The 21,604-nt window shown below is 39.0% G+C and overlaps 1 protein-coding gene across 1 annotated transcript; it reads left to right on the forward strand.

Annotated features, from left to right (window-relative positions):
• Positions 1-587: 587 nt before the first annotated feature.
• On the forward strand, positions 588-20,270 carry LOC309354788 (vomeronasal type-2 receptor 26-like; the record flags this gene model as incomplete). Its single annotated transcript, XM_081885059.1, has 10 exons — positions 588-730; positions 1,568-1,859; positions 3,970-4,803; positions 5,077-5,298; positions 13,596-13,621; positions 13,927-14,218; positions 15,250-16,095; positions 17,527-17,748; positions 18,937-19,063; positions 19,372-20,270. The coding sequence occupies 10 exons, from the start codon at positions 588-590 to the stop codon at positions 20,268-20,270; spliced, it is 3,903 nt and encodes a 1,300-aa protein (XP_081741185.1).
• Positions 20,271-21,604: the final 1,334 nt, after the last annotated feature.

Raw genomic sequence — 21,604 nt, forward strand, 5'->3', positions numbered from 1 at the left:
AGAGTCCAACAACATCTGCAGAGTTATAAGTTTCCCATCCATGCTTTATGGATTCATCCCCAGACTGAAGGCTTCAGTATACATTTTCTTTCTCAATGTCACACTAAGTCCAAGTTCCCCAGCTGACTCAATAAGGAAAAAGATATGAGATTACATCTAATAAACGTGTTTTCTTCTGCTGTTCTGTTCTCCATGAACCCTGTAATTATTTAAAATTATGGTGATCCTCTTCCTTGCGTGTATTTCCAGTGACCACTCTAAAAAAGAGCAATCATAATGAAAACAGGTATAAAATGGGCCTGTGCTTTTCAGAATGCAGGGTGACAGACTGGAGAAGCAGTGCCGCTCAGAATTTTAGAGTCTGTAAGGTACCACCATTGACTGGCAGAATCTAGAGAAACTGTGATCGCTTGCTCTTAATGGGCAGATACTTTATGCAGTAAAATTAGACCGAATCAGTAGATTTTGTAACATAAGAAGTATTTACCCTTATGTTTATAATGCTGATTTTGTTGCTATGCCTATTGATTGTACGGTTGGTGCTTCTTCCCCTAACTGACTGCAAAGCTCTTCCCTTTATTTGCAACATGAGAGATCCTCTCCGGATCCCACATGAATATTATCAGCAAGGTGACCTCATCATTGCCAGTATTTCTTCTCAGTTCTTCTCCTTTTTTGACACCATATCCTTCAAGCAACACCCCAATTTAATGTTTATTGAAGATGTCCTGTAAGGAATTTTTTGTTTACCATAAAAATAATAATATTATGGGCAAGTTATAATAATGTCATAGTTAGATAATAGAAATACAGGGGATATCCACATTGGGTCATACTCAGTTAGACCCATTGGAATAAATACATTTAAAAAACATATGTCCAATGACTTCAAGTGTGTGATTTCTGAGTATGAGCAATCCTTTTTCACATCTAAAGTCCACCAGTTTCTATGCTGCTCTACATTTTTCTATGGCTTACACAAAGTCTGACCTCTTCATCTCATGTCATATGCTCTTCTCCTTTCTTTATTTTGCTCCACATATATTTTAGTACTTGTATAGAAACTATACAAAATTAATTCTTAATACTGTTATTTTCCACAAGTCTTCCTTTTATGATTCCTTTCACTATCTTATGTACATTCCCAATATTAAAAATGAACAAACTGAAGAAGTGATGGTTCCTTCACAATTCTGCATTCACAAAATATGGCAAACTCTATCATATTTATTGTGAATAGAGCTCCAGAAACACGAACAGTTTATAAATATATTTAAATGGTGGCAAACTCTGTCTCTTCTTGTTCCACAGTTCAAACATGCACTACCTTTAGTTAGTGAATCAATGAATAACAATATTATAAAAATAAGTTTAAAATCCTCTATTTTTAATTACATTTTCCATTGAAGATGTGTATATTGTAAAGGTGTGTGTTGTACTGTGTAGCTATGATGATGCACATGCCAAAAATGAAATCGCTGTGCAAGACCAATGTGGACATGGAAAGCAATGCATGACTTCTAGGATATTAATGTGAATGGGATTGTGACCCATGCTTTCATTACAGTGTAGTGACAAAATACTACCAGCATGTCCTGGCCTTGGTGTTTGCAGTGAAGGAGATTAATGAGAATCCCAGGATCTTACCAAATGTTACATTGGGATTCCATATATATGACAGCTACTTCAATGAAAAGATGACTTATCAGTCTACCCTGAGCCTTCTCTTTAAAGTGAAAAGGATGGTCCCCAACTACAGGTGTGATACACCAAATAATGTAATAGCTGTCATTGGGGGTCTTGGCTCTGAAACTTCACTTTACATGGCCAGCATCTTAAGCATCTACAAGATTCCTCAGGTATGTATGTGAGGCATGCAGGGTTTTGCAAAACAAAATGAAAGAAGTGTATTTATTGTGGCATATTCTGCCTAATGATAACTGTAAAGCACAAGCGGAAAATTTGTTTTTCATTTAGCAGTGTTTTCATAGTATATTGAACCAGGATTTAGCAAAACATAAAATAAAATAGAAATATTCATATAAAGCAAAGCAGATAGATATGAACACATACAAACATAGCAATAACTGAAATATAATAGATACAGGTAGGTAGTTGTCTTGGTCTGCCGTAGTCAAATTTTTTTAAAAAAAAATCCTTCCAGTAGCACCTTAGGGACCAACTAAGTTCATTATTGGTATGAGCTTTTGTGTGTATGCACACTTCTTCAGATATAATATAATAATAATCAATGATGGTATTTAACTAAATTTGACTCAGAGTAGCTCCATTGAAATTAACTCAGCTGGGAGCACTAATTTCAGTGGGTCCGCTCAGAGTAAAACCTAGCTGTATTCTGCCCCTAAATTATTTGCCAGTTTAGTAGAAATATGAAGACAAGCATGTTTATTCCTAAATTCCCAGCTCTATCACCATTCAATGCAATGACTGAGGAAAGTGGAAGTATAACTATGAGTATAACATGCTGAATTTCAAGGCAATGACAGAGACTTTCTTGTTCCAGCAAGAAGGGGAATATTATACATCGTATACATGGATCAGAACATAACACAGTTAACGAAACTTAGTAGGAGATACTTTAGGATAAAACTGTTTAGACATCATGAGGTACGAAGATGGTTCTAAGGATGTATGGTGACGTAATTTCATAGTGTCACTCAAAAATCTTGCCACATTCTCTACAACGTCATTACTACAATTGTTCAGCAAATAAGAGTCAGTGCACTAAATCCCCTCCTTCAATAAGGGAAGCAAATACTTATAATATATTTTTGCATAAAATGGGCAATAAAACAAAACATGTGTGATGGATTCAACCTGTTTTGTGCCACAAGGGCCATATCTTTCGGAGTATGGGATTTCTGACAATCTACCTCGCAAAACTAACAGGCCCATACAAAGTTGGTGGGCATTCCCATTCAAATGGTGTGTGTGCGCCCACAATATTTTATTCAGGTTGGTACTCACGTTTTGTTTGCACTTACTGGCTGTGGCTCTATAACAGGGGTTGGCAAACTTTTTCAGCAGGGGGCTGGTCCACTGTCCCTCAGACCTTGTGGGGAGCCCGGACTATATTTTGGAAAAACAGAAGAATGAATTCCTACGCCCCACAAATAATCCAGAGATGCATTTTAAATAAAAGCACACATTCTACTCATGTGAAAACACCAGGCAGGCCCCACAAATAACCCAGAGATGCATTTTAAATAAAAGGACACATTCTACTCTTGTAAAAACACGCTGATTCCTGGATTGTCTGCGGGCGGGATTTAGAAGGTGATTGGGCTGGATCTGGCCCCCGGGCCTTAGTTTGCCTACCCATGGTCTATGGTAACATCCCCAGTCTGACTTCAAACTGAAGAAGTCAGAGAATGATAGGCAGAGAAATAACACATGCATGCAGAAGGAATTATTAGGACTTGAGACCTGTTTGGGTACAGGGAAACAGTATTTTTAACTGCTTTTAATGTTGTATTTTAAAATTATTTTAATCTGCTCTGGAATCTTACAGTGAAGGGGAGGTAAGAAAGCCAGTAATTCAATCAATGGTTGCCCAGTGCTGCTAATTACAAGAAGGCACAAATCTTTTACTCTAGTGTATTGTTTTTCTGTTTTCACATTCCAGGCAGAGATATTTCTGCCTTGATAAATACATTGAGGGCTGCTTAAAACGTGAGCTTTAGAATCACGTCCGATGTTTGTTTTAATTCCTCTCCATAGTTCTGGGGCAAACATTTTCAAGATCTCCAACATTGCAAAATGGAGAATCTGCTATTAATTGGTATCGTATTTTGGAATACCATGTAGAACAACCAGTTCCAGATCCGAGAAGCAATGCGATAGATGGGTGCAGGGAGGACAAAATAAATATTTCTCAAATATATCCTCTCTGAAAACACAGTTAACCTGTGATCTGGTTTCAGCAATACTTTTTCATCTTTATTTAAGATCTCCTACTTCTTATTTGGTCCTTCTCTGAATACAAAAGCCCAGTTCCCTTTCATCTATCGTGTGGTCCCTAATGAGGAGAATCAGTATCATGGAACCATTCAATTACTTTTGCATTTCCAGTGGACATGGGTTGGAATTATCACATCAGGCAATGATGAAGGAGAGAATTTTGTGCAGACCTTGGTACCAAAGCTTTCCAAGAATGACATCTGTCTGGCTTTCACAGAAACAATGTTTGCCCTGACAGACTTTTCTAAATTACTTGATGATTACCAAAGTACGTGGAGTATGACACGCCTTGTTAACAACCACAAAGCAAAAGCAGTTATGGTATTTGCAGAAACTTTATCTATACTGCATATGATATATTTGCTGCATCAAATACAAACAGTAAATATGCCAGGGTCAACTCTAGGAAGAGTGTGGATCTTGACAGCTGGATGGGACTTCCCAGCACTACAGTTTCACAGGAGCTGGAGTACAGAAGTCTTTCAGGGAGCCTTGTCCTTTGCTGTCCACAGCAATCCAGTAGACAAATTTCCAAAATTCCTTCAGTCTTTGAATCCTTATTCACCAAATGGAGACAGTTTTATTACGGACTTCTGGCAGCAGGCTTTCGGGTGCTTACTTTCAGAAGAGAGTGGTGATGGTTGCACAGGCCGGGAAAAGCTGGAAAGTCTTCCTGGACCAGTTTTTGAAATGAGCATGATTTCCCAAAGCTACAGTATATACAATGCTGTCTATGTCTTAGCTCTTGCTTTACATACAATGTACTTGTTGACTCTGAAGCACAGAGAAGTGGAAATGCTTTCAAATCCACAACCATGGCAGGTAATAACTCATTAACCAAAGCATCTCATCTCGAGAGTCATGAAAAGAAAAGATGTGCAACACTATTATGTTTGAGCATTGTGTGACAACATAACTTTGTAGATCCAGATTTTACTTCTCTGTTCTCTTTGTCAGTATATTTTTATAGTGAATTCATGCATTCTGCTTTATCCCAAGCAGTTAAGAATAAAAAAGTAGGATGAAGAACACACACACAAAATATTGTTTCCCATTCTATCATTTTTAAAGCTGCTTTTACCTCTTTGATTACAGCTCCATCCTTTCTTGAGGAGAATCTCTTTTAACAACAGTGCTGGGGACCAGGTGTCTTTGGATGAGAAAGGTGAATTAGAAAGTGGATTTGATATTATGAACTGGCTTACTTTCCCAAATAGATCCTTCCTCAGGGTGAAGGTAGGGAGGATAGATCCATGGGCAAGCAGAGAGTTCACTGTTAATGAGGAGATCATCACATGGCACAACGTGTTTAACCAGGTAGGACCTGACTTTTGATTTAAGGTTATGAAACCCTACTGATTTATTTTCTAGAATGAATCCTTAATTTATACATTTATACATCCCCACAGGGGTGGATGCAGAGGGTGACACTATATCTAGGCCATAGCACTAATGTTTCTTTGTTCTGCCGGGTTTACACATTAATCTACAGTAGTATAAAGCTCCATGCACACATTTAGATCTATATAGTTAAGCACATTTTCTCTTAAAATAAAAATTTGAAAATGTAGTTTAAGATTTCTATTCATAACACAAAACTTAGTCTTTAGCAGGTTGTGTAATGAACATTGTAGGACCACTTCTCTTGACCCAGAAAGGATGATCTTATTTTGCATGCAAAATATGCTTCCCCGCTTTCTCTCATGTCATTCCTTTCCTTATGATTGATAAATCAAGATCATCATAAACATGTACCAGTTACAAGATTTATCGTGCCTCTGTAGGTTAGTGAAGAAACTTACTGTATGTGTTTCAGAGATGCTCAACTCAACACCCTTTCACAATTCAAGCATTTGTGAAGGCATTGTTTTAAAAATGGCATACTTTTTAAGCACCTGAGTGACACAGGAAATTGGAGGTTATAATCCAACTCCATGCACCTTCAGTTTGGGCATGTGAGAACTTTATCCAAATGACCCTCTTTGCCCTGCAATTCAATCTAGTACAAATCTGCTGCTAACCCCTACAATGTACTAGCCTTTCACTTCCTCTCATTTATAAATAGGTGCTGCCTTTTTCCATGTGTAATAACATGTGCCAGCCAGGTTCTGTTAGAAAAAAGAAGGAGGGGGAGCCATTTTGTTGCTATGATTGTGAACCATGTCCAGAAGGGAAGACTTCGAATCCAAAAGGCAAGTATCTGCCAAATTGTCAAATTGTATCCCTCTGACTTCCAATGGCTTAGTTAGCTTCTAAGTTCTAAGTTCTTAAAAGGTAAAGGTACCCCTGCCCGTACGGGCCAGTCTTGACAGACTCTAGGGTTGTGCGCCCATCTCACTTAAGAGGCCGGGGGCCAGCGCTGTCCGGAGACACTTCCAGGTCACGTGGCCAGCATGACAAAGCTGCATCTGGCGAGCCAGTGCAGCACATGGAAACACCGTTTACCTTCCTGCCAGTAAGCGGTCCCTATTTATCTACTTGCACCTGGGGGTGCTTTCGAACTGCTAAGTTGGCAGGCGCTGGGACCGAGCAACGGGAGCGCACCCTGCCGCGGGGATTCGAACCGCCGACCTTTCGATCGGCAAGCCCTAGGCGCTGAGGCTTTTACCCACAGCGCCACCCGCGTCCCATAACTAAGTTCTTAGTTACATTCTAATAATATATTTCTACTTCGCCCATCTGGCTGGGCTTCCCCAACCACTCTGGGCGGCTTCCAACAAAAGATTAAAAATGCAATAAAACACCTGTCATTAAAAACTTCCTTAAACAGGTCTGCCTTCAGATGTCTTCTGAATGTCAGATAGTTGTTTATTTCTTTGACATCTGATGGGAGGGCATTCCACAGGGTGGGCTACTGAGATGGCCTTTTGCCTGGTTCCCTGTAACGTAGTGAGGGAACTGCCAGAAGGCTCTTGGAGCTGGATCTCACTGTCCGGGCTGAACAATGGAGGTGGAGAGACTGCTTCAGTTATACTGGGCTGAGATTAGGGCTTTAAAGGTCAGTACCAACATTTGAATATTGCTTGGAAACGTATTGGGAGGCAATGTATGTCTTTCAGGACCAGTGTTATATGGTCTTGATGGCCACTCCCAGTCACCAGTCTAGCTGCCGCATTCTGGATTAATTGTTTCTGGGTCACCTTCAAAGGTAGCCACACCCAGAGTGCATTGCAGTAGTCCAAGCGGGGGAAAACTAGAGCATGCACCCCTCTGGCGAGACAGTCCACAGGCAGGTAGGGTCTCAGCCTGCATACCAGATGGAGCTGGTAGACAGCTGCCCTGAACACAGAATTGACCTGTACCTCCATGGACAGCTGTGAGTCCAAAATGGCTCCCAGGCTGCGCACCTGCTCCTTCCGGGGTACAGTGGCCCAATTCAGTACCAGGGAGTCCCCCACTCCCACCCACCCCCTTGTCAGGACTGGTCGTTGTCCTCTTCAGATCACCACACAAACGCTTCTTGTTCTTTTGTAACTTTTTATTGTGTATTAACAAAACAATCTTATAAATGGTTCTTAACTATTATTCCTCAGAGTCACTTATTTCAGATACCTTCTGAGCTCTGCTTCTCCATGACCAGCCACTCTCAAAATGTTGAACACGCCCTTCCTTTCACTTTCCCACTCTTTTTTCTAACCTCCTGGCTAGAGCTGGCTTGTATCTCCCCTCCTCCGAATCTGAGGTAGAACTTAACCCTTGCCTTTCCTGGGAACATCCTGTCCCTCCCTGTTGTTCCTGTTGCTCTCTTCTATTAGATTCATTGCTCTCCTCCCCCCCTTGGGGAAAGCTTTCTACCTCTGGGAAACTGGAAACTCTCTCCCAGCAGCTTCATGTAGATGTTAAAAAGCATGGGGGAGTGGATGGAACCCTGAGGCACCCCACAAGTGAGAGGCCAGGGGTCTGAACACCCCAAAACCACTTTCTGGACACAGCCCAGGAGGAAGGAGTGGAAACAGCTTTCACCTTTGTCCCTAGCCCGCTGGAGATCATTGAATAGCGCGACCAAGGCAGTTTCAGTCCCATGATGAGGCCTGAATCCTGATTGGAAGGGATCCAAATGGTCTGCATCCTCCAGGCATGCTTGGAGTTGTTCAGCAACCACCTGCTCAGTCGCCTTGCCCAAGAATGGAAGATTTGAGACTGGGCGATAGTTGGACATATTGGCCGGGTCTAAAGATTTTTTTTTAAAGCAGTTTAATGACTGCCTCTTTCAGCGGGTCTGGGAAGGCTCCCTCACAGAGAGAAGCAGAGCCCATCGCTAAGCCCTTCCCGGCTCACTTTTATTAGCCAGGATGGGCAAGGATAAAGGAGACAGGTGTTCGGTTTCACTCCTCCAAGCAACCTGACCACATCCTCGGAAGTAGCAGATTGGAATTGATTCCATACAACTCAACCACACAGGACTATTAATAGAAGAGTATTCTAGGCCTAACACCACACATGATATAAAAAAACCAATTGACTGAATTATTTCATAACCCCTATTTATGTAGGGGTTCAGATTTTCAAAAAGAAGCATCACACATGTTGTCTTTCTCACAGTCTCTAAGAAATAAAGCTATGGCTGACATGTTTTTTTTCCAGGATTATGTTCAGATTGTTGTGCTAGATTAATTGTCTGAGGTGTCAACATGACTTTTCCTTCCTAGAAATGGACAATTGTATAAATTGCCCAGAAGATCAGTATCCAAATGAAGAGCAAGATGGATGTCTCCCAAAGATATTACACTTTCTGTCTTACGGTGAAAGTTTGAGTATCACTTTAGCTTTCATGGCATTTACATTTTCTGTGATCACAGCTTTGGTGCTAAAAATATTCATTAAATACCAGAAAACTCCCATTGTCAAAGCCAACAATCGTGGCCTCACGTTTACTCTTCTCATCGCCCTCTTGCTTTGCTTCCTCTGCTCCTTGCTTTTCTTTGGAAGGCCTCAGTCAGTGACCTGCCTTCTAAGGCAAACAGCTTTTGGCATCATCTTCACCGTGGCTGTTTCTGCTGTGTTGGCAAAAACCATTACAGTGATTTTGGCATTCATGGCCACACGACCAGGATCCAGGATGAGGAACTGGGTGGGGAAAAGACTGGCATCTTCTATTGTTTTCTCTTGTTCCCTCCCTCAAGGAGCTCTTTGTACTGTGTGGCTCCTTACTGCTCCTCTGTTCCCATGTTTGGAGATGGACACTTTGGCTAAAGAAATTGTGGTTGAATGTAATGAAGGGTCTGTCCCTATGTTTTATTCTGTTCTTGGGTACCTGGGACCTCTGGCTCTTGTCAGCTTTGTTGTTGCTTTTCTTGCTAGGGCATTGCCCAGTACTTTTAATGAAGCCAAGTTCATCACTTTCAGCATGTTGGTGTTTTGCAGTGTGTGGGTCTCTTTTGTGCCAACTTACCTGAGCACAAAGGGAAAATACATGGTGGCTGTGGAGATCTTCTCCATCTTAGCATCTAGTGCTGGATTATTGGGTTGTATCTTTGCTCCTAAATGCTATATAATTTTACTGAGGCCTGAGCTGAACAGCAAGGAGCACTTAACAAGGAGAAATAAGTAGGAGTTAGAATCTTGGATAATGTTGTCTAGTGTACTTTTCTTTTTAATATGAGCTCATTGATGGAAATAAGGTAGACTAAGTTATATATCTTCATTTGTCAGGACATCTAATTGGATGGACGTGGATTTCATGCACAAGATCGCTTCTTTGTTTCTGTTTTTACAATATTACCGAAAGGAAGTTACTGGTCCTAAAGGCATAGAGTATAGCACTGCTTAAAAATGGTTTTGCTCCTATGTCAGATGTGAGAACAATATGCAATAGTTCTTTTACTTTTTTTTTAACTTAGTTTTTTACCTACCATAATTTTTGCTCTATAAGACTGACTTTTTCCCTCCCAAAAAGTAAGGGGAAATGTGTGTGCTTCTTATGGAGTGAATATAGGCTGCACAGCTCTCCCAGAAGCCAGAACAGCAAGAGGGATCACTGCGCAACGATCCCTCTTGCTGTTCTGGCTTCTGAGATTCAGAATATTATTTTTTCTTGTTTCCCTCCTCCAAAAACTAGGTGCGTCTTATTGTCTGGTGCGTCTTTTAGAGTGAAAAATACGCTATTTCTTATTATATTTCTTTGTATTTCTTCTCCTTGCCTCCATTTTAGCTGCACAATAATCTGGTGAGTTATTTTAGACCGACTGTGTGTGAGGTGGCCAAGGTCGCCACAAAAGCTTCATCGCTGAGTAGGGACTGAAACTCTGATCTCCCGTGTCCTAGTGCCTCACTCTAAGCACTATGGCACATGAAATTAACAAACTAATTTGTATAATTTCCCATCAATATTTGGCAGCCTACATGCATTTGTGTAGGCAATTGCATTAGTCTTCATACTATGAAGTCCACATTGTGTGGTTGTTACTTTCATTGTCATATGTGTGTTTTTATTTTTTTGCTTGAAATGTATTTTTTAAATAAATAACTAACATGAATCAACAGTGTAGAACAGCTGCAAAAAAGCTAACCAATTCTAGGCAGCATCAACAGAAATATAGTGTTCAGATCAACGTAATTAATAGCTCCACTGTATTCTGCATTGGTCAACCTTCACATGGAGTAGTGTGTCCAGTTCTGAACACCACCATTTCATAAGAGATTGAGAAGCTGAAACATGTGCAGAGAAAGGAGGTCAATATAGTACGCCACAACAGCAGCAAGAATACTCATTGCAAAGTATTGGAAAACACAAGATTTACCCACCCGGGAAGAATGGCTGATGAAGCTGATGGACTATATGGAACTGGCTGAGATGACTGGCAGAATCCGAGACCAAGGAGAAGAGTCGGTGGAAGAAGAGTGGAAGAAATTTAAAGTTTATCTTCAGAAATATTGCAAAATTGAGGAATGTTAGAAAGATGTTGGGGAAAAAAAATTATGTGGTTTTAGCAGAAAGGATATAAAGGATTAAGTAAAAATGAATTGGTGGAAGAGAGAAAGTAAAATTATAATATGTTAAGATAAATTATTAGGATAAAAACAAAGTTGGAAGGATTTGCTGGAATACTTAATTGAATTAGAATACAAAAACGGGAGGCGTGAGGAGGTCACGGAAATAAGTAAATGAAAGACAGGACATGGAAAGACTGAAATGTTTTTAATTGTCTTTTTTATTCCTTTTTGTATTTTCTATCCTTTTTGTGTTTTTTTCTTTTTGTCTTTTTCATATTTATAATTTTGTTGAAATCTTAATAAATATTATTTAAAAAGAGAGAGAGAGAGAGAAAGGAGGTCAATATAATTTGGGGTTTGGATGCCAAGTCTTATGTGGAATAGTTGACAGTTGGGTATGTTTAGCCTGGTGAAGAGGAGACCAAGAGAAGATATAACATCCATCTTCAAATATCTTAAGGACTGTCAAATGGAAGATGGAGCAAACTTGTATTCTCCAGCTCTGTAGAGCAGGACTTGAAGAAATGGATTCAAGTTACAAGAGTTCATCCCCAAACTTAATGCTTCTGGATATATTTTCTTTCTCAATGTCACACTACGTCCAAGTGCCAAACCTGACTCAACAAAATAAATCATGAAATTACAGCTAATAAATATTTCTCAAGCTGTTCCAAACACTATGAGCTGGATGTCTTGGGGACAACTGTGAACCCTGTAATTATCTAAAATTATGCCAATCCTCTCCCTTGCCAAAATGGCATGTATTTTCAGTGACCACTCTCATTAAAAGCAATCATGGTGAACAAAATGTATAAAATATGCCTGAGTTTTTTACACTGCAAGGTGACAGGCTGGACAAGTCGTACTGTTGGGAGCTTTATAGGCCATAGAATATCACCAGTAAACAGCAGAATCTAGGGATGCTATGACTGTTTGCTCTAAATTGGGGGGGAGGGGCATTGTATACAAATGGATTAGGATGCAGTAGGTTTTGAAAGAGAAGGAAAGGATTCACTTTACTGATTGCAATGCTGATTTTGTTGCTATGTCTACTGATTGTATGGTTGGTGTTTCTTCCCCTAACTGACTGCAAGGCTCTTCCCTTTACTTGCAACATGGGAGATCCCCTCCAGATCCCACATGAGTATTATCAGCAAGGTGACCTCATCATTGGCAGTATATTTTCACAATTCTTCTCCTTTTTTGACACTATATCCTTCAAGCAACACCCCAGTTTAAGGTTTATTGAAGATGTCCTGTAAGGAATTTCCTATTTCTCATAAAAACGTTTATGGGCAGGCTATAATAACTCCTTAGGTCAATAATAAAAGAACTCAGGGATATCCAAATTTGGTTATACTCAGATTAAACCCACTGAAATTAATGGATTTTAAAAATATCAGTGTGTTAATTTCAGTGGGTCTACCCTGAGTAAAAGCAATTCTTTTCCACATCTACAGTTTACCAATTTCATGCTACTTCATATTTCTCTATAGCTTTCACAATATCTGTCTGAACTTATGGTCAGATCCTCTTTCTCATGTCATATACACTCTTCTGCTTTGTGTTTTTGGTTCCTGGTATATTTTAAGAATTTATGAAACCATACAGAACTGTTGCTAGTTCTTAAAATTTCTTGTATTTTCCACAAGTCTTGCTTTCAAGTTTCCTTTCACTATCTTATGTACATTCTCAGCATTAAATATGAGCTAAAATGAATTCTGTCTTCACAAAAGGATGATAACTCCTCACTATTTATTGTGGATAGGACTCCAGAAATACAAGTTATGAAACTTATAAATGGTGGCAAACTCTGTCTTTTGCTGTTCCACAGTTAAAAAATATCCTTCCTTTCATTAGGGAACCTATGCATGACAATACTAAAAAATAATTAATATATCCACCTGTTTTTGTTTGAATTCTTCATATTTTTGAAGCTGTGTATACATTGATTCTAAAGTTGCACTTTTTAGGTATGATACCCAAAAACAAATGCTTGTTGCAAAGTTTGGGAACTTGGTTTATTAGAATAGCTGACCAACTACACATTTCCAGGGGACAGTGTAAAAATGACAGAATTGCAGATGTTTGGTTTGGTTTTATTAAATATGTCCACAAGGAAGAACCTTGTTCCTCACCTCCCTCTGCTTATTAATGAATTTAGTTGATTCATTAATGTGAAGGAAATGCCTTTTCACCCCAAAACTTTGGGACCCCAGGCCTAGTGAAAATAGCTTACACAGCAGAAAGCAGCAAAAACCAGAGAGAAAGTTATGGGAAGTTGTTCTGTTTAATTTAGATACTTAAAATATAACTTTTTTGTTTAATATACTGAAGGTGGCCAGCTTCTGTTTACTGTACTGACCAAAGGTTGTTGACTTGCCCTGTCTGCTTGACACAACTATGAACCTTGTGCTGTGTGCATGGTTAAAATTGGCTGAGGCAGACATATAGCGAAGGTTAAACAGTTATATAACAAATGCAATGCGTGCATGCATCAGGCTTTGACATAATTTGGTTTATTAATTGCTAGTTATAGAAATGTATAAAAGTCTTAACAATTTCCTTTTTCAGGACAGGACTTTGGGTTTTCACCCGAGGTGCTGTCCTGCTGCACATTTTGGTCTGCCTATTTTAGCATCCTTTGCTATGAATATTCCTTGGTTGTGTTTTTATTCAAGAAACTTCCTACCTGGGAAGAAATTTGGTGAGTGGGATTGGCCACGCACTTGAGAATAATATATGATATTATTCCTCTTTAAGTGTCATCCCACCCATGGCAGTAATGTGTTTTATTTTATTCTGTGTTTAAAAATACCCTTAACCTTTCATTTTCATTGTGTGTTTTATTGTCTGTTGCCTGTTGTTTTTGTTTCTGTTGCTAGCCCAGTTTTTTTTGTTTTGTTTTTTAAATGAGATGTATGACTGTGAGAGAAATTTGGGCTTGGAATGCAGTTCATGAGTTCTAGGATACTGATGCGAATGGGATTGTGGCTTATGATTTCATTACAGTGCAGTGACAAAATACTACCAGCATGTCCTGGCCTTGGTGTTTGCAGTGAAGGAGATTAATGAGAATCCCAGGATTTTACCAAATGTTACATTGGGATTCCGTATCTATGACAGCTACTTCAATGAAAAGATGACTTATCAGTCTACCTTGAACCTTCTCTTTAAAGTGAAAACGGTGGCCCCCAACTACAGGTGTGATACACCAAATAATGTAATAGCTGTCATTGGGGGTCTTGGCTCTGAAACCTCACTTTACATGGCTACCATCTTAAGCACCTACAAGATTCCTCAGGTATGTATGTGAGGCTTGCAGGGTTTTGCAAAACAAAATTTGTAGTGTAGTTATTGTAGCATATTCTGCCTGATGCTAATTGTAAAGCTCAAGCTGAAAATAAGTTATTGACATTTAGCTCCCTTGAACTTTCTCCAGTGCTCTTGTCGTAAACTGAAAGGGACCAAAATTAAACAAAAAATAAAATAAATTAGCAAGATTTATTTAAAGCAAAGCAGATAGATAGATACATATGTACACATGCAAACTTAGCAGTGACTTAAATATAAGAATAATTTAGGGTTACATTCAGTTAAGTTTCATTCTGAGTAGCTCCATTGAAAGTAGCTAACATGACTAAGCTAGGAGAATTAATTTTATTGGGTCTACTCCAAGTAAACTGTAGTTGAATATCACCCCTAAGTATAAGCCAGAGTTGCATATTTATGAAGATAACAATAATTTATGGAACAATAATTCTACCAATAATCCATATATATGACCAAAATGTGAGTTGCATCCTTCTAAAACTTGCTACTTTATTAAGTTCCTGTCTATATGACTTTTTAATGTAAAGATTGAACAGAGGGGAATTAGAACTACCAATTATAGGTTGCTGAATTTCAGGCCCATGACAAATACTTTTGTTTATTCCATCAGGCATTTTAAGGTAGTGTAGGGTTTCCTGATAACTTTTAATTTTTTCTTTTCAGCATGGCTTGTGTTTTATTTTATTTTATTATTTCATAAAATTGATACACCAGTTGATTATAAAAAGCAAACAAACAAACAAACAAACAAACAAACAAATAAATCTCAAAGCAGTTCAGGGGGGAACTAGAGTAAGATGAATCCAGGATCCATGGTATAGGATTCAGAATGGGCTTAACTGAAGATACGTTTAAATAAAACTAGGTGGGAAATGGAGGTTAGAAGCAAGAAGAGAAATGGATGCAGAGAGGACAAAATAAATATTTCTCAACTATGTCCTCTCTGAACACACAATTAACCTCTGATCTGGTTTCAGCAATACTTTTTCATCTTTTTTATAGCTCTCCTACTACTTATTTGGACCTGAGAATATGAAAACCCAGTTCCCTTTCATCTATCGCATGGTCCCCAATGAAGGGAATCAGTACCATGGAACCGTTCAATTACTTCTGCATTTCCAGTGGACATGGGTTGGGATTATCACATCAGGCAATGATGAAGGAGAGAATTTTGTTCAGACCTTGGCACCAAAGCTTTCCCAGAATGGCATTTGTTTGGCTTTCACGGAAACAATGCAATCCCAGACAGACTTTTCCAAATTGCTTGATGATGACCAAAGTACAGGGAACATGGCCCACCTTGTTAACAACCACAAAGCAAAAGCAGTTATTGTATATGCAGCAACTGCACCTGTACTGCATATGATATCTTTGCTGTATCAAATACAAACAGTAAATATGGCAGGGTCATCTCTAGGAAGAGTGTGGATATTGACAGCTGAATGGGACTTCCCAGCACTACAGTTTCACAGAAGCTGGAGTATAGAAGTCTTTCAGGGAGCCTTGTCCTTTGCTGTTCACAGCAACCCAGTAGACAAATTTCCAAAATTTATTCAGTCTTTGAATCCTTATTCACCAAATGGAGACAGTTTTATCAGAGACTTCTGGCAGCAGGCTTTTGTGTGCTTACTTTCAGATTCCCATGTGTCTGAGGAGAATAGTGATGGTTGCACAGGGCAGGAAAAACTGGAGAGTCTTCCTGGAGCAGTTTTTGAAATGAAAATGATTTCCCAAAGCTACAGTATATACAATGCTATCTATGTCTTAGCTCATGCTTTACATGCAATGTACTCATTGAATCTGAAGCACAGAGAAGCGGAACTGCTTTCAAATCCACAACCGTGGCAGGTAAGAACTCATTAACCAAAGCATCTCTGTGCTTGAGAGTCATGAAAAGAAGATGTGCATCATTATTGTTTGAGCGTTGTGTGAAACCACAACTCTGTAGATCCAGCTTTAACTTCTCAGTTCTCTTTGTCACTATATCTTTATAGTGAATTCATGCATTCCGCTTTATCCCAAGCAGTTAAGAACGCTGCACGAAGTGAAATGTTTCCCAGTTCCAAAGCCTCAGTGAACCTTCTTTATTCACAAAAAATTAAATATGTCCTTCTGTATAGATGCAGCCAGTTGGATCTGATGCAGACATAAAGCTTGATGCTGGCTATCCATTATTTGCATCTCAGGAGCTGGTTTTCTTTTTAATGAACACAATTTGTTTACTGCTTGATTATAAAAAAAATATCTCTAAACTATTTGCATAAAATATAAAATAGAGGTTTAAAAAAGTTGGCTTTTAAAAATCCAAATATAAATAAAATGAGCAGTTGGATTTTTTCATTAGAAAATAAAGTTACATACTAAAATAATGTCAAAATACAAGTCAGTTAGTTTTAGGTCAAATAATAACATTTTAGAGTTGTCTAGCATGAAAACTCTAGGTCTTATTTGCTTGTAGTGGCTCTGCCAACTCTGGACGGACTACCTTACCTACAAAAAAAATCTTCTATTTTTGTAGAGAAGAAATAAGTTATAGACATTATCAAAGAGATTCACTGTTTCTTTGATTGATCCATGGAAGAAAGGATCAAATCGGGAACCTTCCATATCAGTTCAAGCTGAATCAGGCTATATTGCAAGGCACTGAGTCAGGGTCTGAACCGAATCCTCACATTGGCATGTACTATCAGTTTCAATATATGTGTTTATATGGTTAAGTTGCCTTATGCGCCTTGAAAGATATAAAGGTGGGATATGGATATTCATCATGCTCAAAATACTGGATTGGTCTGAATATAAGCCTCACTTCATTTTCCAAATTCTTTTTCCAAATTCTGACAGTGAAAAGTTAAAGTGCGGCTTCAATTCACGACCTTACAAAAATTGGCTTTTGCAATATTGCTGCTGAAGCAGACATAGGATAAAATGGAATGGCTGTGAGTGCCTGCAGAACTTTAAGGGAGCAGCTTATATTCGGGTATTGTCTTTTTTTTCTTTTTCCCCGTTGAATTTTAAAGGTGTGGCGTATATCCGGGTGCTGCTTATATACGGGCCAATATGGTAATAAATAAAACAAATGGAGGGATGGAGTAAAAATGGTTGTATTGTTATCCCTGCCCTAATTGTTTTGTAACCTGGTTTACCTCTTCAATTTTAATTTCATTCATTCTTAGTTTATATTCGATGGATAATAAATAAAGTTGGATGAAGAACACAAAAAAATCATATTGTTTCTCATTCTATAATTTTAAAAAGCTGTCTTTACCTCTTTGATTACAGCTGCATCCTTTCTTGAGGAGAATCTCTTTTAACAACAGTGCTGGGGACCAGGTATCTTTGGATGAGAAAGGTGAATTAGAAAGTGGATTTGATATTATGAACTGGCTTACTTTCCCAAATAGATCCTTCCTCAGGGTGAAGGTAGGGAGGATAGATCCATGGGCAAGCAGAGAGTTCACCGTTAATGAGGAGATCATCACATGGCACAATGTGTTTAACCAGGTAGGACCTGACTTTTGATTTAAGGTTATGAAAAGACACTGATTTATATTCTAGAATGAATCCTTAATTTATACATTTATACATCCCCACAGAGATGGGTGCAGAGGGAGAAACTATATCTAGGCCATACCACTAATGTTTCTTTGTTCTGCCCGGTTTAAACATTAATCTGTCATAGTATAAAGCTCCATGCACACATTTAGATGTATATATTCAAGCTTGTTTTCTCTTGAAATAAACATTTGAAAATGTAGTTTAAGATTTCCATTCATAGCATAAAATTTAGTCTTTAGCATTTTGTGCAATGAGCATTGTAGGACCACTTTGTTTGACCCAGAAAGGATGATCTTATTTTGCATGCAAGATATGCTTCCCAGCTTTCTCCCATGCCATTATTTTGGTGGTGTGTATCAGTTACAAGATTTATCCTGTATCTGTAGCACAGTGATGAAACTCAATCTGTTTCAGAGGTGCTCAACTCAACACCCTTTCCCAATTCAAGCATTTGTGAAGGCATTAAAAATGACATGCTTTTTCAGCACCCGAGATCACAGTGAGGCAGGAAATCTGGAGTTATAATCCAATTCCATACACCTTCAGTCTGGGCATGTGAGAACTTTATCCAAATAACCCTCTTTTTCTTGTAATTCATGCAGTACCAATATGCTGCTAACCCCTAATATGTACTAGCCTTTCACTTCCTCTCAGTGGGTGGTGCTGTGGTCTAAACTACTGAGCCTCTTGGGCTTGCCAATCAGAAGGTTGGTAGTTCGAATCCCCACAACAGGGTGAGCTTCCGTTGCTCGGTTCCAGCTCCTGTCAACCTAGTAGTTTGAAAGCATGCCAGTGCAATTAGATAAATAGGTACCACTGTGGCAGGAAGGTAAGCGGTGTTTCTGTGTGCTCTGGTTTCCAACATGGTGTTTTGTTGTGCCAGAAACTGTTTAGCCACATGACCCGGAAGCTGTCTGCGGACAAACACCGGCCCCCTCGGCCAGTAAAGGGAGTGACCGCCGTAACCCCAGAGTCATCTGGACTTAACTGTCAGGGGTCCCTTTACCTTTACCTAAAACTGTACATGGGTACTTTTTTCCTAGATGAACCTCTTTGCCTTGCAATTCAGGTAGTCCAAATCTGCTGCTAACCCCTACAATGACTAGTCTTTTACTTCCTCTCTATTATAAATAGGTGCTGCCTTTTTCCATGTGTAATAACATGTGCCAGCCAGGTTCTGTTAGAAAAAAGAAGGAGGGGGAGCCATTTTGCTGCTATGATTGTGAACCATGTCCAGAAGGGAAGATTTCTAATCCAAAAGGCAAGTATTTGCCGAATTGTCAAATGATATCCCTCTGACTTCCAATGGCTCATTTAGCTTTGCATTGATTTAAATGACAAAGCTGACAATCTTAAAGATGGGTATTTTATAGGCCTAACAACACACATTATTAAAAAAACTAATTAATTGGATGCAGGATGCAAAAAGAAGCATCACACATGTTGTCTTTCTCACAGTCTCTATGAAATAAACTTATGGCCAGTATGTGTTTTCTAAGATTATGTTCAGACTGTTGCCAATGTGCTAAATTCTTTGACTGAGGTGTCAACATGGCTTTTACTTCCTAGAAATGGACAATTGTATAAATTGTCCAGAAGATCAGTATCCAAATGAAGACCAAGATGGATGTCTCCCAAAGATATTACACTTTCTATCTTACGATGAAAATTTGAGTATCACTTTAGCTTTCATGGCATTTTCATTTTCTGTGATCACAGCTTTGGTGCTAAAAATATTCATTAAATACCAGAAAACCCCCATTGTCAAAGCCAACAATCGTGGCCTCACGTTTACTCTGCTCATCGCCCTCTTGCTTTGCTTCCTCTGCTCTTTGCTGTTCTTTGGAAGGCCTCAGACAGTGACCTGCCTTCTAAGGCAAACAGCTTTTGGCATCATCTTCACCGTGGCTGTTTCTGCTGTGTTGGCAAAAACCATCACTGTGATTTTGGCATTCATGGCTACAAGGCCAGGATCCAGGATGAGGAACTGGGTGGGGAAAAGACTGGCAGCTTTTATTGTTTTCTCTTGTTCCCTCATTCAAGGAGCTCTTTGTACTGTGTGGCTCCTTACTGCTCCTCCATTCCCAAATTTGGACATGGACTCTTTGGCTAAAGAGATCGTGGTTGAATGTAATGAAGGGTCTGTCCCTATGTTTTATTCTGTTCTTGGGTACCTTGGATTTCTGGCTCTTGTCAGCTTTGTTGTGGCTTTTCTTGCTAGGGCATTGCCCAGTACTTTTAATGAAGCCAAGTTCATCACTTTCAGCATGTTGGTGTTTTGCAGTGTGTGGGTCTCTTTTGTGCCAACTTACCTGAGCACAAAGGGAAAATACATGGTTGCTGTGGAGATCTTCTCCATCTTAGCCTCCAGTGCTGGATTATTGGGCTGTATCTTTGCTCCTAAATGCTATATAATTTTACTGAAGCCTGAGCTGAACAGCAAGGAGCACTTAACAAGGAGAAAATAGTAGGAGTTAGAATCCAGTGTACTTTCTTTGAAACATGAGGTGCCTGGTGGACAAAAGGTAGCCTAAGTCACTTGTCTTCATTTGTCAGGAAACCTAAGTGGTTAGACATGGGCTTCATGCACAAAATTACTTCTTTATTATGCAAATTACACCTCCAGTGCCCACGAAATGTCCCAAAGGAAGATAGTGACCCCAAAGGCAGAGTATAGCACTGTTGGCAGAATGCAGCTGCTCTGATGTCAGATGTGATAACAATATGTTAGGCCGTGATATTTATTGAGTGAAAGAGTGTGGGATTTTATTGTTTTATTTCTTATTATATATCTTCAATTATTCTGATTATAGTTATCAAAGGAGCTCAAGGTAGTTCACACACTGCTCCCCCTCTCCATGTTATCATCACAACTACCCTTTGGGATAGTTCAGGCAGAGAGTGAGTAGCACAAGCTTCATGGCTGAGTGGGGAATGAAACTCTGATCTCCCATGTCCTAGATCATTACCCTAGGCACTACGGCACACAGGTTAACTAAATAAGTGAAATAATTTCCCATAAATATTTGTCATCCTGCATACATTTGTATAGGCTATTGCATTAGTCTGCATACTGTGGTGTTGGTGTTTTGTGGTTGTATCTTCTATTGTCAAATGTGTGGTTGGTTCTTTATTTGTAAATTACAAATAAATTATATACTTTTAAATAAATAACTGAAAAGAAGGTAAATAGGATTTCAACTGTCTTATTGATGACAGGCCACAATGTATTTATAATGCAGCTGGATTATTTTATATGCCCCCAGTGTATCTAAGATTTATAAATACCCTTTTTAAATAAATTTTATTTTCAGGTTTCAATTTAACAGCAATTATCTTCCTTTACATTTTTATCCCTCATTTTGACTCTCCCCTCCCACTCCTTCTCTGGTAATAATACTGCACCTCCCTCTTAACATCTTTTTTATAATCATTCTATGTACTTTCCCCCCAAATCACCTTTTAATTACTTGGTTTTATACCAATCCTGGTAATGTATTTAATTGTTTACAATACTTCTTTAAATCATCCACATAACTTCCCCATTCTTTACTCAAGAGTCTTCCTTCTTGATTTCTTATTCTTCCCATAAGTTTTGCCATTTCTGAGTACTCCATTAATTCTGCAAGCTACTTGTTTGGGATGGTATCTTCCTTCCATCTCTGTTCATGAAGCATCCTAGCAGCTGTGGTTGCATACATAAAGATTCTTCTGGTCTTTTGATGTGTCGTGTCCTATAATAGATATATAGATACTCAATCTAGTTGAAGTGTGCATGGAACAAGGAATTGATGGGATGCTC

The sequence above is a fragment of the Podarcis melisellensis genome (assembly GCF_964234715.1).
Source record: "Podarcis melisellensis genome assembly, chromosome: 13".
In the NCBI taxonomy this organism is placed as follows: Eukaryota; Metazoa; Chordata; class Lepidosauria; order Squamata; family Lacertidae; genus Podarcis; species Podarcis melisellensis.